This window comes from Oratosquilla oratoria, chromosome 16, assembly GCF_046742065.1.
Source record: "Oratosquilla oratoria isolate Oo_2021 chromosome 16, ASM4674206v1, whole genome shotgun sequence".
NCBI lineage: Eukaryota > Metazoa > Arthropoda > Malacostraca > Stomatopoda > Squillidae > Oratosquilla > Oratosquilla oratoria.
This window is the reverse complement of record NC_134792.1, coordinates 60,131,215-60,150,617: the sequence shown is the minus strand read 5'-3', so window position 1 is coordinate 60,150,617 and position 19,403 is coordinate 60,131,215. Positions and strand designations below refer to the sequence as shown.

Below are 19,403 nucleotides of genomic sequence, written 5' to 3'. Positions count from 1 at the left end.
AACAAGAAAGGACCACCAGAAGTGTTTGTGATAAACCTAAAACCATAGGGTACAGTGCACACTGCATACCACTTTAACTCCGTGTTTTCTTTGCTAGTAATTTATATTTGCTGTGTTGGGTTATAATTATCAAGTCATCTGCATATGAGAGAACATTGGGATGAAGGACAATTGGGATGAAAAACAGAGAGAAAGATCCCCCAATGAAAAAAATAATTGTGACAAAGAAGTATGGGACCAGATAATAAACCTTAATGTCAGAAAATCACATGGTCCTGATGGAATTGCAAATTGGATACTAAAGGAATGTATAGATAAACTAACAGACAAAATATGAAGATAATAGATTGCTCACTCAAAGAAGGAAAGATACCACAAGACTGGAAAAATGCCAATACTGTACCAATATATAAAGGGGGTAAAAGGGGAGATAAGGAAGACCCAACAAACTAGACTGGTCTCCCTTACAAGCACAATAGTTAAAATATGTGATAAAATGATCAAAAGTAGATGGATTAAACATCTGGAAGAATATAATATAATGAATCCAAAACAATTTGGCTTTAGACAAAGCAGATCATGTGCCACTAACTTGATTTGTTTTTACTTGAGGCTAATAGACATAATGCAAGAAGAGGATGGATGGACTGAATGTGCTTTCCTAGATTTACAAAAGGTATTTGATAAAGTATCACACAAAAAGCTACTAAGAAAAATTGAAATAACTTTAGGTGTATAAGGAAAGTTATTGAAATGGATGGAAGATTTCTTGAACGGGAGAAAAATGAGGGTGGTACTTAGAGACAAAACATCAACCAGGGAGAAAATGATATATGGAGTCACACAAGGTTCTATATTAGCTCTGATAATGTTTGCCATATATATAAATGACATGAATGAAGGTGTAGAATGTTATATGATATATGAACTTCTTTGCAGATGATGCAAAACTACTAAAGAAAGTACATACATACATATACCAAGGCTTTTTCCCCCTTACAAGGGAGGTAGCCAAAAAGGAAAAGGCATAAAATCATTCCCACCCATTCCATCCCTGAATACACTCCACACCCCTCCACCCTCCCTCTTATCTTAGCACCTGGATGATGGGTCATCCCTGCACCTTGTCCACTGCCCTGGGTCAGAAGCAGTGTCGCAAGATACAGCACATCCACAGCAAGGCCACTTCATTAAATCGGCGACCCCCCCCTCTCCGTCCCCCCGTGCATAAAAGGAGAAGACAGGGAGAAATCCCTTCAGGCTGCAATAAATTTTGGTCACACATACTACCTCACCCCCTATCCCCCCGCCCATTCCACCTCATGGGGTATTGGCTGCTTGTTATTGTGGCAAAGTAGCATGCAGTTGATACTTTAGGGTCTATATGGGGTGCCCCTATGGACCAGAGCCACACATCATTTTGTCTATGATAGAGGAAAACTCTGTTCATAGAGAAATGATGACACTTTTATACTATGACTGTCCCTCTGTTATGCTGTCCCCCAACCCCTTGCTGCTGTCCTGTACCATTTCTCTGAGTATTCATTTTCTGTGGTGGGGGAAAAGAATACTGCCACCAAGTATTTCCACTTGGATTGTAAGAGGCGAGAAGAAAGGGACGGGGATTGGGACTAGGCATCCTTTTCCTTGTAGCCCCACTGGAGACATTCCTAAACGAAAAAGTAAAGTCTAAAGAAAGTACAGAAAAAGACTGTGAATCACTACAGAGAAACCTGGACAAAGTCTGGGAATGGAGCCAAAAGTGGGAAGTAAACTTCAACATCAAGAAATGTAGTATAATGGAGTTTGGAAAAAGTAAAAATAGAATATCAGGGCAATATAAAATTGGTACAAAGGAAGTAAAAAAGTTAACTCGGAAAAGGACCTAGGAGTAATTATTAAAACATACATGACACCAAACTAACATGTTAACAAAATAGTTGGAGAAACCTACAATTTACTAAAGTCAATAAAGGTGGCCTTTAACTACTTGGATGAGGTAATGGTAAAGAAAATATTAGTTACACTGATAAGACCAAGATTGGAGTATGCTGCGGCACTATGGACACCCAGCACAAAAAAGAATATTAAGAAATTAAAATACAAACAGCAATGATAAAGAAGGCACCAACATTTTCAAAATTGACATACAAAACAAAGATTGTCCAAACTGGAACTACCAATCCTGGAACAAAGATGAAAAAGAGGAAATCTACTGGCCATTAACAGAATCATGAAAGGCATGGAAGTCCTTGACAAAGAAGATTTATTAAAGTGGGACAAAAGAAAAACAAGAAGACATGAAAAGAAACTCAAAAAGGATAGTTATAGAAGAGATCTGAAAAAAGAATGGTTTTCCACACAGAGTGGTGGACGTCTGGAACAAATTTGATGAAACAATAGTATATGCAAAAACCATACAAGAATTTAACTAGATGCTGAAAGATACAAAGACAGGTCATTATGAGCATAGCTCCCTTCCCATAAAATACAACTAGGTAAATACACACACACACACACATGGATTACAAAATGGGAAATTAAAGAATAACAAAATGCAAAGGAGGAAAATGCTCTATATATCATAATAAAAAAAATGACCTATCACCTGAAGCACACATATGGAAAATAACAGGGGAAACCAATAACCAGTTGAAAAATATGGGTGGCATTTCACAACATGGATGAGGATATGATGAGGAAAATTATTGAAAGCTTGATATAACCCAGAATGGAAAATACAGCAGTGATGTGGTCACCATACTTTAAGAAAGATATAAGAAAAATAGAGAGAATGCAAAAGGAAGCAACCAAGATGATCCCTAGTCTAGATGACAAGATGAGGAAAGATTGAAGAAACTGAGACCTCCCACTTTGGAGGAGTGAATAGAGAGCAAGAGGCAACATGATATTGATACTTAAACTGGAAAAAGGTTTAGAGAAAGTGAACAGAAATAATTACTGGCACAAGATGTAAGATTGACAAGAGGTCACAGTAAAAATCTGAATAAAAAAAATATGTTTAAAAAATGTCATGAAGTACAGACTTGTGGAATAAGTGATGAAAATATAACCCAAGCCCACATTTTATAAAAGAAATCAAGACTAAGTTTGACAAATAGAGGAAAAGAGATGGAACCCCATGAGCAATGTTCTAACTCTCTACATGATAACTAGGTTAAGTGAGTAGATGGTATGATAAAGGACCACAATAGAGTTACTTCTTTCCTGTATACTAGTTAGGTAAACACACCAAAATCCTTTTCTCCCATATAGGTGAGGTGGCCAAATCAAAGCTCACATCCTCACCATTAATAAATAAACCTCATTTAAAGCCCCTCCAATCTTATCTTCCACTTCAGGGATGAAATGTTACTCTGTCCTTCGCCACACTGTTTAGGTCAAAAGCAATGTAGCACATCACAGCTCTTCCTGAGCAGGGCCTACCAACAGTTGCTGGTTTATCCCCACTGGTTCACCATATGAAGACCTCCATCCTCATCTACTCAAAAATGAATTATGGAGCAGATGAAAAAAATTCCCTTTGGGCTACATAATCCTTTTATCCCTCCATTCACTCTTAAATTTTCTATTTTCTATTCCCTGCTCTAAAGACAAATATTCATCCAAATCACCTTTCACCCAACCCATCTACTTCCTTCTTAGTCTTACTTTAGACCTTACTCTATCCATTCATTCTTTGCTAGCTTTTTTCTCATATGCCCAAACCACCTTATTCTGTTCAAGTTGTTTGGACATGTTTTTATTTTCTTTAGGAACTACTGTACATATATTTTTGTTGTCCATTTCATGCTTTTGATATATTTATGACAGATTACTGCACAACCTATCTTTTTTCTTCATTAATTCTATGCCAAATCTACGTAGGTGCAAAGGAAATACAGTAATCCATTGTGATGGAAAAAAAATCTACTCCATTTTTATCTTGTTTTTCGTTTCCACATTCAATCTTTTCATTGTTGCTCTTCCATCTTTTTCAATTTTATCCCTTTGTATAAGTGTTATATATTTTACATAATGATTAGCTTTTCCTCACATTCTGATAAAGGTTTTGCAATACCCATCTTTATGTACTTTGATACTTTTTATATATTTCATACTTAAAATTACTTTCCTGGAGTTCAGAGGGAAGCACCATTTTAAGTAGACTTATTAACCCTATAAAAGTTACTGAAAAGAATAATTGATTTTATGTTCATATATTAATAATTTAGGTTTCTGTGGGAATCTTAGATCTTGAATGAATATTTCTGTCATTAATTCAAAGTAAAGTAGGAGAATGTCTAAAACTATGGTTTATATTTTCCTGCAGCTGAGTATTTCATTTATTTTTCTCATCAACTTCTTTGATCTTAAAAATAAATCTAAAACAAATAGTTGATTCAGAGCCTTGTACATATACAGTATTTATATTTATATATTTATCTATATTCATATATTCAGTAATAAATATACAGTATTTATAAGGCATAGTCAAACAGAAATGAAGTTTCTACCTTTATTACCATGTTTTAATAGAGATGAATAACAAAGCTTTCAACAGCAATATGCTTGAAAAGATTTGAAATATTCCCATCTAAAACAAGCCTTTTCTTAGTGGTACAAAATAACTTACTCCTAAATCACAATGTTTGAAAGAGAACTACATGACATGAAGCACATGTTGGCAATGACTGATGACAGTTTTAACTGAAACCATCTGTAAGTCTTTTGATTGTATACATTATCTGTTAGACAAAGCACTACAATATTGAATATATGCAAGCCATGCTGGATATTACATATATTAGGAGGAAGGTTTGAATGCAGATTTATCAACCTTAATTTTCTCTAGTGTCTGATCTTGTATTTGGTTCAAAAACACATGGACTGAATATTTGAGATCTTCACTTTCCACCTGAAAGGACATTTTTGTATTAAACTCTGCAGCCACAAGGCCCTCCAAGACAACTCCCATTATCCTTCCCAACCTGACTGGATCATGTTTTGAATCACTCCAGCTGATATTTACTGGTCCTCCAAAGAAGCACATCACACCAGATTCTCCAAAGTATTCAAAGTAGTTGATAGTTTTAGCTTTACATAACACTTCAACACCATCATTTGAGAATTTCTGACCCCACCAACAAATAAGCTCTTGCACTTTGTTTTTGTTCAATGTTTCAAATTGCCACTCCGAAACATCAACACACAAGGTCAGGTGTAGTTTACAGAAAGTTTCAATGTTGTCACAAAGAAATAGGAACTCCTCATATGAGTTTACTCGCACATATGATACAGTCAATGTAATGCCTTGGTGTTGCGTATAATGAAGAAGATGGCAGAAGGTAGGATTGCACGAAGCCACTGGTATGACAATATGAAGAGGAGCTGGAAGCTTAAGTTCCTCTAAAAGGGCTGTAAATAGTGCATAGTTGCTTTTTTCTGCCAAGGCTATGTCTCCATATGATATGTTTACTTCTACTTCACTGTCTCTCACCCCTTCCAAGAACTTCATTACTAGTTTACTTAGAACCACATAATTATCAAAGCCTGATTTCCATGTCAGAATTGGGCCTGGATCATTATCTAATGCAAGTGTAATAGCCTGGAAACATTCCCATTCCATCACTGCTTTGTAATATAGCTTCAGATTTCTGACTTGTGCTGTTCCACACCTTCTTTTAGCCCACCATACACCCAACTTCTTTGCTGCTTCTAGGGAAGTTGGTTCTTCTTCCCAACCTTCAACTGACACCATGATCTGATTAAAACAATTAGCAATGATATCAATCTTATCAGCAAATAAAGTCAGATCACATATCCGTAATACCTTTAATGTCTGTGAAATTACAATGGGTAACCCCAAAGAAGAACTAAATGTTGCAACTTCAAGAAACTCTGGAGAAAATATTGCTTCTTCAATTTGGAAATGTTCAGGAAGCTGTAGGAATGAATTCTGCTTTTCCTTAGAGGGAAATAACCCCTTCAATAGATCAAGCAGAATAGTAGAACGTAATCGATACACGTGATTGAGAGATAACATTGTCTTTTTACCAGCTCCAATCAAGCCCTCCATAAATCTAGTTATGAATTTGCTAAGTACTTTGCCATCATTTTGACTCCCTTGGAATCTTACTGCTGTGTTACCACCAAATTCACATGTGATTTGTGCTGCACAATTACCATAGTGACGGCAATTTTTTCTTGTACATAGGAAGTTCCACGAAAGTTCCAATTTAGCACTTTCACTTGGAAGGCAATTTGATGCCCACCAATTTCCAAACTGTGTGACAGATTTCTGACTTGATTCCTCCTCATCCCAGTGTGATACGACAACATTGATTGCTTGACAATGTTTGCTAATATTCTCAACATTATTTTGCAAAAGACTAAAGCTTTTTGAATCATATACCCTAAGTTCAACCACCTGAAGAAAACAGCTTTTTGCAGTCACATGATTTAGAAGTTCAATAAATGTTGCATCACAGACTAGATTTTTTAACTCTAATTTTTCAGGAAGTGGAAAGGGAAGCTGCTTAAGAGTAGCTAAAAACTGCATGGCAAATGGGGCATATGAGTAGCCACACTGGACACTGAAATCCATATTTTTTACATCTGCCTTTTGGACACCTACAAGGAACTGCCCTAACATTTCTGTCAGTGGTGTAATTAAGGATTTCCCTGCTCTGAAATATATTATTGGTTCTTCATAGTACTCTTCCAAAGTTGCCATTCTGCATTCTATTCTCACTATGGTCTCATCACCTTGGAGGGCTCCTGGCCATTCAAAGTACTTTATACTAATATTTTCCATTGGTGCTTCATGAAAAGAGGTTACCCAGGCATGACCCAAGTCTTTCATAACATCTGCATCCATATCTTTTACTGCAGTATTAAGGTGCAGTGTTGTGTGAACACCCTCACTTAACATAAGCACCTTTCCATCTTTTGCCAAGCTTTCAATGCATGCTTTACTTTTCACAACAATGAATAGATGTACAGGGCATCCATATTCTTGAAGGCGGTATGGAAGTTGAAAATCATGGTCTTCAACAAAACAAGGTGTGAACTGATCATCTGGAAAATGAACCTCTGTGCATCTTAGCAGAGTCAGCAGTTTCCTGTTAGAGATGCAGCAATATTCTTCATCTGGTATATATCCCAGAAAGTCCCTGGTAGCTTCAATCACAGTTTCATTTTCATGGGACTCACTTATCATGAGGGATACAAAAGAGCAATGTAAATCATTGTACTCTGATTGAGAGAACATGGTTGCAACGACTGTTTTCAATATATCTTTGCTCAACTTATTTTCAATTGTACATAACAAACCCACAATGAACCAAAACACACGGACATATCTATTGAAAAACTGCCATGAGTAAATACTATCTGGTAGATTACCATGAACGCAGACACAATTTTGCAGAAAGAATGCAGCAAAATATTCATGAAATGTCTTTGAAGAAAAACACCAGTACTCAACTTGGTTTCCTTCTGGCCCAAAGAGTGTATCTTTCTGAAGCAGAGATGAAAGACATAAATTGACATCTAGGTTAAGTGTTTGGCACACCTGAGTTAGTTGTGCAATGCACCTATCATCCAAATGGATTTGATTCCTTTGTAATAAAATCAGTGCCTCTTCTCCCAGTTTGTTGATGAACTGGTTACAGTGAGAAATATAATCCTCCAAGGTTTTTGAGGAATCCTTTTCATGATGATGCTCTGCCAACTTTTGAACTGATACATTAACAGTTTCATAGTACAAACTTGTAAGAGTTTGTATCCGTTTAGTTTTGCTTTGATCATGGTACCACAATACTGTGTACATGGTTAAATTTAGTGGATGGCGCAAAAGCTCCTGAAAATTGTCTGGTAGTGTTTTAATGTGAACTTCAAACTCCTTCAATGCTGTTTTCAGGGTCTCCTCTGATTTATATAAGTTTGGAAAAACCTTTCTAACATATTCCATAATCTTGGTAATGCAAAACCCATGTAGATCAATCTTTATATCTAGCATATCCTCAAGCCCATACATTGCTTCATGGTCTTCACATCGAAAATGAACAAAGTTGTCCAACTGTGTCGTTAAAAGTAAGCGACTTTTAGGAAATGCTGTTAGCATTTCATTAACAAGAAGTTGATGACTCTCCTTTGTTCCATCATAATCATCAACAAGGAAGAGAATACGATAAGTTTTAAGTATTTGTGATACTTTTTCCCAACTCTGGTCCTTACATGACTCTGGGAGGAGGTGCTTTATCAGATGCTGCCCAAGGGAAGTGGTGACATACCGACACTGGATGAAGAAGACAAAGTCCAAATTCTCAAGGCCAGGGAAGGACTTAGGGTCTTGGCTCCAGGAGCTCAGTAAGTGTAAACAGATGCAAGTCTTACCTGCCCCAGCAGGGCCTAGCAGTGTCATTACCCTAGGGATAGTACTCATTCCTAGTGGCTTAAGAGTGAGCAATTGGTCTACATTTATATCATAGACTTTATACACCAGCTTGGGCGGAGTGAAGCATTTATCAACGGTGATGTTCTGCATGATGTCATCGCTGTACCATGTAGCAGGGGCTATTCTTTTATGTCTTTCATATCTGGTATGTAGCTCCTTCTGCCATGCCTGCAGTTGAGCCTCTGACAGAGGCAGCTGCTGATCAGAGCTGTAAAGGGAAAAGACATCAGCAACTTATCAAATGACCTTCACTAATATGAAAGCATATACATCACTCTTAGTTAGCTCTTGCACAGCAAGTAATTTGGCAGTCAAGTATGTATTCAACTTAATGAGGGACTTCAATGTATGGGCAGAAAGGTAACCAGACTTATTTTTCACATTCTTTAACTTTTATCACTTTTTTCATTGGTACCAAAACGTGTGATGACTATGTTAAGTACACAGTTTTATTACGAGGGAAACTGAATTCAAATTATACTCTTGAAAACATTTTATGAAATATCTGGGAAGTTGGCTTTCTACTGCATCTCACATTTTTCATAATTCACAGTACTTTCAACTTGCCAGAAAAAATGTATACATAAGTTTTTTTGGGTGATCAAATGTAAGAGCGTAATGAGGAATAGACATTTGGGAATGGATGCTAAGAGGAGACTGTATGAAGGAGTGATTGTGCCAACAGCACTGTATGGGGCAGAAACATGGAACATAAGAGAGGAAGAGAGAAGGAGTTTGAATGTGTTTGAGATGAGGTGTCTGAGAAGTATGATGAGGGTTACTAGGCTAGAAAGAGTGAGAAATGAGGAGGTGAGGAGAAGAACGGGGGTGGAAAGGGAGTTGGGAGATAGGGTTGATGAAAGAGTATTAGGATGGTTTGGACACATGGAAAGAATGAGTGAAGAAAGACTAGTAAAAGAGGTATGGAAGGCAGATGTGGAGGGAGTGAACATGAGGGGATGTCCTAGGATGAGATGGATGGATGGGGTGAAGAGGGCTTTGGGGAAGAGGGGAACGTCTGTTGAGGAAGGACGGGAGAGGACAGAAGACAGGGGTGAATGGAGAATGGTTGTATATGGATGATGTTGTGATGCATGAGGTGGAATGGTCGGGGGGATGGTGGGTGAGGTAGTATGTGTGAGCAAAATTTGACGCAGCCCAAAGGGATTTCTCTCCGTCTTCTCCTTTTATGCATGGGGGGACGGAGAGTGGGGGTCGCCGATTTAATGAAGCGGCCTTGCTGTGGATGTGCTGTGTCTTGCGACACTGCTTCTGACCCAGGGCAGTGGACAATGTGCAGGGATGACCCGTCATCCAGGAGGTGCTAAGATAAGAGGGAGTGTGGAGGGGTGTGGAGTGTATTCAGGGATGGAATGGGTGGGAATGATTTTATGCCTTTTCCTTTTTGGCTACCTCCTTTGTAAGGGGGAAAAAGCCTTGGTATATAAGAACATAACATAAGAACATAAGAATAAAGGAGACTGCAAGAGACCATAAGGCCTACGCTAGGCAGCTCCGTATCCATCACCACCTGTCATCCCCATCCATAAAGTTGTCTAATCGTTTCTTAAAACAACTGATAGTTTCAGCGCTTACTACATGGTTACTAAGTTTATTCCATTCATCGACCACCCTATTAGTAAACCAATTCTTGCCTATTTCCTTCTTAAATCTAAATTTGTCCAGTTTATACCCATTACTGCGAGTCCTGCCCTGTTGTTTTATTATGATGTATGATGTATTATCTAACTTTTTTTAACAATGGAGGTGGTGAGTTGAAACTTTTTGATGATATATTAGCCTGCTACAATGTGCCAAGTAGCAAATTGGTTTCAATTACTCTTCACACATCAGCTTTTGTTTGAATCTAACATTAGCTACTGGTGACTTCTAGTTGTTCTGGAAGTCCAATCTTATAATGCAAAGAAAGGTGAGCCTCAGTCACTGGTGAGCTATGACTGGCCTGAACTTTGTATCATGTTGGTCAAAGATAATTTTTTTCCACATAAAGTATATTAAAACTGATGATATTAGAATTGATGAAATTTTGAGAGAATTTTTTTAAAATGCTGATATCATGATGTCAAATGCATGACATGTTAAGTTTGGACTTGCCATTATTGTAAGATAATAGAAAAAGATGTGACATAATTATGTTGTTCAGGTCAATGAAGGGAGTTGATAAAACTGGTGTGAGAGAGAGAGAGAGAGAGAGAGAGAGAGAGAGAGAGAGAGAGAGAGAGAGAGAGAGAGAGAGAGAGAGAGAGAGAGAGAGAGAGAGAGAGAGAGAGAGAGAGAGAGATAGAGAAGGAAAAACAAAATGCAGTTTTCCATATGAATATATCAACTTTTGGAATAGCCTAAAAGAAGACTGTCCAATCTAAAAATAAAACTCAATTAAAATCAAAGTCTGATTGGAGAGAAATGGGACCCCCCAACCATAGGTCTTTTCCTGTATATTACAATTAGATAAATCCAACAAATTTAATCAGTTCTCATTTGAAATATCTGAACCCCAATAAATGTCTAAACATATAGATGTAGTGTATAAGTAGTGCTTTCTGTTATGACTGGTATGAAACAATATAGTTTTAGGAGTATCATTCAGGGATGATACATTATGCATGTCAGTCATGATGAATAGTAAGAATGTTTACAGGTAGGAAAGAAATGAAATGATTAAGGAACTGTAATAATATTTTAAGGTCTACCCAACCAATATACACTATGCAGACACAGTTTCAGTAGTAGTAGTGTTAATAGTAATACAGGTAAACCACTGATTTTTTAGCACCCTTGTTTCCAGAGCTGTACCAGATTGTCAATTCTATCAAACCAACAGTGTTCACATGGTATATATGCATACCAAAATGCTGCTGTCTACCTATAAAGGGAGTGGCCAATTAAGGCATGCACCCAGCCTTCATCTATCCCACACCCATCCAACGCCCATTTGGTTTCCCTTTTATTTTAGATTCTTTTGGATGAAGACCCATCCCTGTCCCCTGCCCCACTGCCTGGGTCAGAAACAATGCAGGAAGACACAGCATCTCTTTGGCAGGGCCCAACAACCTTAGCTGGTTTACCTTCATTACTTCATTACATGGCAACCCCTCCTCCTTGTCCAATCACAAGTGATTAGAGAAAAAGAGAAATCCCTTTGGGTCACATACAGTGAGACCTCTTATTAATGGACGTTAATTAGCTGTGTTTGTGGTGTTTTCGCTGTGTTTTTGGTGCCGTTGTTTAGTGCATGCAATCACTATGACACCCAAAAACTACTCCAAATCAACGAATTATTCACATCAATGGACACCGTTACCCCCCTTTTAGTCCATTATTGAGAGGTAGTACTGTATATTTATCATCCATTCACATTTATACCTTGCCCTATCCCTTTCCTGCTCAACAGACAAGGTTCACATCACCCAATCCAACCATCCATCTCTTTCTCAGTCTTCTCTTTAAATTCACTTCATCCACCTTTGCCTTCCACACTCATTTTTGCTAATCCCTCCTTATTCATTTTTTCAATAAGCCCAAATCATCCCAGAATTTTTTCATCAACCCTTCTGCCAGCTCTCTTTCCACCCCTGCTCTCTGCCTCTCCTTATCATTTCTCACTTTATCCATCCACCTGTCATCATGCTTCTCAAACACTTATAAATTCCTCCATTCTGTCTCCCTTCAATTGCAAGTCTCTGCACCATACATGGTTAGAGGCACAATCACCCCTTCATAGTCTTCCCTTTGCGTCCATCCCCAGATACCTATTTCTCATGGCACTATTCAATCCCCCTAGACATTTACTTGCTGCCCTCACTCTACAGTTTACCTCTACCCCCATCTCTCCATTCCCTGCTACTTGTGACCCTAAATAACTCCCCACTTCCTCTGGCCGCTCTTCTTTATGACTTCCCACCAATTCATTCCCACTCTCACCCATTGTACATCTCACCATTTTACTTTTACCTGCATTTACTTTCACATACCCTCCTGAACTCTGTCACTGAATACCATTGACCCTCTGTTGACCCAGTCACAAGTGCAGTGTTATGCAAACAATTAATGGCTCACCTCTCCCTTCCCTTCACTCTGATTAACCATCTCCAATTCCCTTGCCATCACCCTCACATTTACACAGCAAACACCCATGGTGACGTTACAAAATTCTGGCACAACCCACTCTTCACCTCATACCACTCACTTTTATCAATTCATCCAAATTATAACACAAGCTTTTCTACTTGTGTAAAAACTTTTGACTGCCCGAACAAGTTCCTCCGTCTCGTGAATCTGCGAAACCTCCCACATTGCCTTCCTGCTGACCTTGCCTTAAGTCCTCTTGAGATTCACTAAAGCCAAAAGTACATTTTATCTTTTGCTTAAAACTTATTGCATGTCTGTCTTCCTACATAAATTTGGCCCTGCTAGATGGATATCAGTCATCTCTATGATACTGATCTCTAGATCCCATCAATATCCTCACTTCCATCTGGATATGTAGCTCCAAGGAGGTGATAATTGATCTCCATAACAGGTCCAAGATCTCTCTCATTGACTTGCATTAATGATGAACAATACCAACAATAGTCCAATGTTTCTTGCTGGAGAGATTATTGGGAGAGCCTCAGAGGCATACAGTGGGGATATAAACCTCTGGGCAAGGAAATTCAAGGCAACAGTTATTACCATTGCACACATTAACACAGTGTTAAGAAGCTCACTCCAGGAGTTGCCCAGTTGCAGCCAAAGTGATTACCTTCGCTCTTTTCTTCAGACCCAGGGCAAGTGGCAGTCAGCTGTAACTTTGGATAATCGAAGCCTGGTTCATATGATCGCTAAATGGGGAGTAAGGTCAAGGCACCATAACAGCTTAAGCTGGTGATACCTCTCCTGGGGGAGCCATGCGGCCGGGGCCATTGCCTTATGCTTGAACAACCAGGGCAAATGAGTCACTAGTGGTCACTGGGAATCGAACTCGAAACCCTAAGAGTTACGGGGGGGGGGGGATAAACCCATAATAAACAAGTGCAAAATAAAGGGTTAGGGAAAATTTGCTTGTGACCTGCATTGTCCTGTCTTGTGGCAGGGAGAAATGAGTCTGCTGTGATAGTCACCAACATGATCTGTAGCGAAATAGGTCTAAGGTCGAGTAGTAGTGAGAAATATAACGTGGAAGGATGATATTTTGAATATGTACAGATGAAACATAACACTTTATTCGATCTAAATATAAGTCAACCAAATTTATTACCCTCCCCCCTCTGCACGCCAATGGAAAGGCCAACGACCCTATATCATTGCCTGGCCAATCGCATTTTGTCGCCATCGTGGTCCGTCAGTAGGTAACGAGGCGACAAGGCCTATTTCGCCCGTAGCCGCTGCGGGGGTTAGAATGGGCGTGGAATCTTCCCCTTTTATGTCAATGGCACTGACGTGCAGAAGCGGGAGGGGCATCCAATCAGATAATGTGGGAGAAAAGGACTTAATATATTTAACATATATATATTCAAATAAAATAAAGTGTATTTTTTCTGTTTACATGTTCAAAATATCTTTACTTCTCACAATATTTCACATAACTAGGCTACTTGAATCTTTGGGGTATACAGTCAAGTTGGCCCTGGACATCACCAGATCTGCACGTCAACGGTCAGTGGTATGGATAAGACTTAGAGTCGCTCTCACACAGTCCTGCCTCTAGAATGGCGGGCACAGGAACGCAGATTTCATTCCCGTTTTCTTCTTTATGATGAAACCGTAGAGTCGCTGAATCCTTTAAGATAGTGATTAGAAAAGAGGTCCTCTCGTTGAATTCGATTAGTTTGTTTTCAGTTTATTCTAGCTCTCACCAGACCATTTTATTTAACCGAGGGAAACCCTTGTCCACAGAGAATGGACGACTATCCTTATATTGTGTATATATGTGCCGGAGCATGTATGCCATTAACAGCTATGAAGTGAAATGAAGTAATTCTAGTTTTACATGAAACAGTCGTCCTGGTTTAAGCTCATCTCTTTGTGCATTTTTTGAAATAAAGCGACTGCTCGCCCTCCTCCCACGGCGACAGAGCGCGCGTTTCTGCAGAATCACTGCTTCCACACTTGCTTGTCGATATCTCATTTCCTATGGCCCCATTTTCCTTTTCCGTTGTTATGGGTTCATGACTGCTCCCATTATTCCCACTGCAGCTCCCAATTTCTCAACTCTTCATATTTGTTCTCAAATTCCCTTTTGGTCTCAGCTTTTGTTACTTCCACTGACGAATCCAAGCTTTTATTGTTTTGCACGCGCACGCTCGGGAAGAGGGGGGGGGGGCTGCGTTTCAAGATTTTCTGTGTCCTCTCATATTATGTGTATGTGTGGGAATAACCACTAGGAAAGATAAACTAACAATTAACGAAGCAGAGCGCTTTCGTACATGTATATTCTCATTGCTAATACAAAGAAACGAATATATATATATATATATATATATATATATATATATATATATATATATATATATATATACATTAACACTGAATGGTTCCAGTGATCAATTAATATTTTTTTTTTCAACCACAAATCCCTTTTAATTCCATGCCATCGCAGTCGAGACTGAAGAATCGCTCGATTTCCACCGAATGCCTCCATCGAGCGATTCTTATTTATCGACTGCGATGGCATGTAATTAAAAGTGATTTGTGGTTGAGAAAAAAAAAAAAAAAAAAAAAAAAAAAAAAAAAATATATATATATATATATATATATATATATATATATATACATACACGTTTTTCAGCTGTATTGTTACTTTATACCCTGAACTTAAGATGCAGTTGTAAACTGCTATGCTTTGTTAATCCTTCCTGATGATTACACCTGCACACACACATTATACATCAAAGTATTTTCTGGCCTGGGTTTCTGTTACTTCATATATAGCGATTTATTTAAAATTTTCACTGTTCTAAGTTGTACACATTTATTTTTCTTCTTTTCCTGGGCTTTTATGAGTTTGTGTGCACTTGTTCTTTCCTCCGATATCTTGGCATGGTCGTCTTTGTCTTTGAAGTGCCCCGTTCCTCGAAAAAGAAAGAAAAAAAAATACTGGCTAACCATACACCTCTTTTTCGTCTTTCCTCTAGTGGTGTTAGGTCATAAGAGCATAAGAATGAAGGAGACTGCAAGATACCATAAGGCCTACACTAGGCAGCTCCGTATCCATCACCACCTGTCATCCCCATTCATAAAGTTGTCTAATCGTTTCTTATAACAACTGATAGTTTCTTTTAAGAAACGATTAGATAACTTTATGGATGGGAATGACAGGTGGTGATGGATACGGAGTTGCTTAGTGTAGGCCTTATGGTCTCTTGCAGTCTCCTTCATTCTTTTGTGTTCTTATGACCTAACACCACTAGAGGAAAGACGAAAAAGAGATGTATGGTGAGCCAGTATTTTATTTCGAGGGATGGGGCATTTCAAAGACAAAGACTACCATGCCAAGATATCGGAGGAAAGAACAAGTGCATAGAAACTTATAAACGCCTAGGAGAAGAAGAAAAATAAATGTGTACAACTTAGAACAATGAAAATGTTAAATAAATCGCTGTATATGAAGTAACAGAAACACAGGCCAGAAAATACTTTGTTACGTCATCGTATGTGTTTTTTCCCCCCTCTCCCTCTCTTCTAGCTTATTAGTCTTTTATTTTTCCCTTATACTATTGTATACACCTGCGTCTTATCCATTCTGTTTTGGCCGTGTAGTCCTTATGGACTTGTTGTTTGTATCCCAAACGCGCGTGCCTGCGTGCGTGTGTTTGGTGTTTTCAATTCGTGCATGCGTGTGCGTGCAGCGTTCAACTAAATGTATATTACAGGACCTGGCCAGCTGGTTAATTTCCTCGTATCTTTTTTTCCCGCACTCTGGTTTTCTTATGTTCAAAATGTAAGAGGGAAATTTAACCAACTCTCCCGCTGTTCAGGATGAACAGTAGTACAACATTTCCCGTGGTCAACCACAAAGATACCTACTGACTTGCTCCGGCTGAGTCATAATATTCTTTTCAGTGTGCATCTGTTCAGAAAAGCCTCCAGGTGTTGCTGACGATGCAGGTGTTCATTACACCTGTTCAGACAACGTAAAGCTCTCTGTGTGTGTGTGATTCACCATGGTCTTGGATAACATGTTGGACTCGTGATCGACAGCTATTTCCCTCCCTGAAGAGAACTCAGAGCTCATGTATGACCTACCTATGGGTAATGCTGTGACCTTAAACGCACACATCTCCAACTTCCCGCCCATGGGATGGATTAACGACTCACAGCGCAACGATACTTAAATTATTTGAGCCCTGGGCGGGATTCGAACCCGGACCGCTGTAGTGGGAGCCGGGAACTCTACCACCGTGCCATCGAGTCGTGTAAGTAATATTATTTGGGGTCTTTGTGTGTGCGTGTCCGAGGGATCCTTGTCTGTTTATGTGAGAACTGTCTGAGGAAAGCTGAAGTATTTGTGTGTGTGTGTGTGTGTGTGTGTGTGTGTGTGTGTGTGTGTGTGTGAGAGAGAGAGAGAGTCACGAGCTAGTTTACCGATGAGAACAAAACTAAGCACCAGAAATAGTCTTTGTTGCCTCCATGCTGTTTCCTTTGACAATCTTTAACATCGGCATTAACCACTTTTATTATACACACTGGTTGTGTTGGGCGAATGTGCTCGTGTCGCTGTGTACACTGGCTGCCATTGCTGCCAGTCACCACAACTGCGCACTGTCTTGATTGATATGCTCACCAAGAGAAGAACAAGAAACACACGAAGAACGAGAAGAACCAGAAAAAAAAGTTGAAGAGGAACACCAACAAGGATAAGATAAAGCGATGACCCACCATGACCCGTGGATTGACAAGCATGAGCGTGCTCTGATCGATTCCACAGTGCATGAAGTGATTCACATATCCGGTAAAAAAATATATGTATATTTCCACACCCCCCCCCAACCCGGCACATGGAAATTATAAAGTTGTAATCCCAAGTGATTTGAGAACTACAAACCTACTATTCAGCAATATTTGTGAAAACAAAATCCAAACCAACAAAGGTGAACAGGATACACTCATGCGCACACAAATCTCAACTGTGAATAATTCCATAAATCTTATACTCAATTTCCATAATTCGTTCTATAGCAGTTTACTGTCATCTAAATAATAATATACATCTTGTTAAAAACAATTCTTCTATGGTAGATTCCATGTACGAATAAATGCCAACAATATTGAGTGGATGGTATGAGCAAAGACGACGTAGATATAGAATATTCTTTATTTTCACCAGTAACCTGCATTTTTCCCTCATCCACGCTACAGCATGCAGAGTAAGTTACACATGGAAACAAAATTATTTTTATTTACATGCTACCCTACAACAGTGAGTACATTTGATAAAATGATGATGCCCGTGTCGTATCCACAAGAAGAAAACGGTGAAAGATTTGTGATCATACATCAGAATTATACAAATACGTCTTTCATTTTTGTTGCTCCGGCAGAATTTTTATTATAAAAATTATTTGAATATAAGGGAACGTATATATGTATATAGACATATAAAATGTTCATCCATGAAAGATATATTTGCATACTTATGATGTGTCAAGGATTCGGGCAGTTGTAAACAAGCTTGCTCTTGACCTCTTGAAGAGGAGAGATATTTGCCATCAACCAAGAGAATCTCTAAGACGATGAACAATATCGAGTCTATACATTATATACTGTATAATAAACGAGTATAAACCTGGAAACGTGTATACAATACATTCACAGAAATCATTTCGCCCGGGAGGGATCACCAAATAGTGATTTTTATCTATTTATATTCATATTTGCATTTATATATATACTATTAAATTTTTTATATATATTAATTTTTATTCTTTTTTAGGCGCAGCTTACAAAAGTTTGGGGACCACTGCTAAAGATGGTAAATAAGAGATTCGGGTGGGCAGCGGAAAGGAGGGACTGCAGAAGTTAAAAGTTATCTACATTCTTCTAGAAATGAGGTTAGTAGTCATAAAGGAATGCTGCATGACTGGTCCGGAGGGTGAAGTACGTGTACACAAACACACACAATTAAATTAATAAACTAAACAGATGTGCAGAAAACACAAATGAATAAGCAATAAACACAAATAAAACAATACAAATTATAAAGGTAGGTCACGCCAAATACCTGTGTCGTTTCCAGATTAGTTTTACTTTATTTTGCAGATGTTAGTCGCACTAGTCAGTGGGCACGGGCGTTATTGCAAACAGTATGTCAAAGGAAATCTGTGAATTATTTTTTAGATAATTCCCTCTAGTGACTGATCCAACTGTCCCATTACTGGAACTAACAATCAAAATATCCACGATGCTTGGGCTGTCCACATTTAGGACGGTTATCACTTGATATCGCTACCCTTTCGAACACGAACACACGAAAACACACACACACACACACACACACACACACACACACACACACACACACACACATATGTGTATATATATATATATATATATATATACATATATATGTATATATATATATATATATATATATATATATATATATATATATATATATATAAAATTTGAACCCTTCCAAATTTAACCGGGCAATTACAATTTCCGTTGTCAAATATGTATCTTTTCATAAACGAAGATGTAACAATGCATCAGTATGACTAGAAGAAGCGAAATAACTTATGTGAACGTATGATCTTAGTTTTTCTTTTTACCTAAAAATTGGCTCTCTATTCATTGGTTGTTTTCACCAACGCTCCATTTATATTTTGTTTTCACTAGCGTTGCTGAACAGTTGGTATGTAACTCTCATATTACACTGCATTACAATGTATCACTTCCTAATCTTTCCTGCACTTGAATTAACGTTTGTATTTTACCAAAGCAG

The 19,403-nt window shown here is 38.4% G+C and overlaps 1 protein-coding gene across 2 annotated transcripts in view; it reads right to left on the bottom strand.

Annotated features, from left to right (window-relative positions):
- The window catches only part of LOC143034062 (uncharacterized), a 37,214-nt gene that overhangs the window by 8,481 nt on the left and 9,330 nt on the right, over window positions 1–19,403 (bottom strand). Inside the window, exon 2 of one of the 2 annotated variants that reach the window (XM_076199960.1) lies at window positions 4,506–8,669. The exons of the other annotated variant lie outside the window; for it this stretch is intronic. Coding sequence (XP_076056075.1) covers window positions 4,808–8,669 — 3,862 coding nt within the window. The 3' untranslated portion in view covers window positions 4,506–4,807. Of the gene's footprint in view, window positions 1–4,505; window positions 8,670–19,403 lie in introns of those variants that run through there. 2 annotated transcript variants of the gene reach the window in all.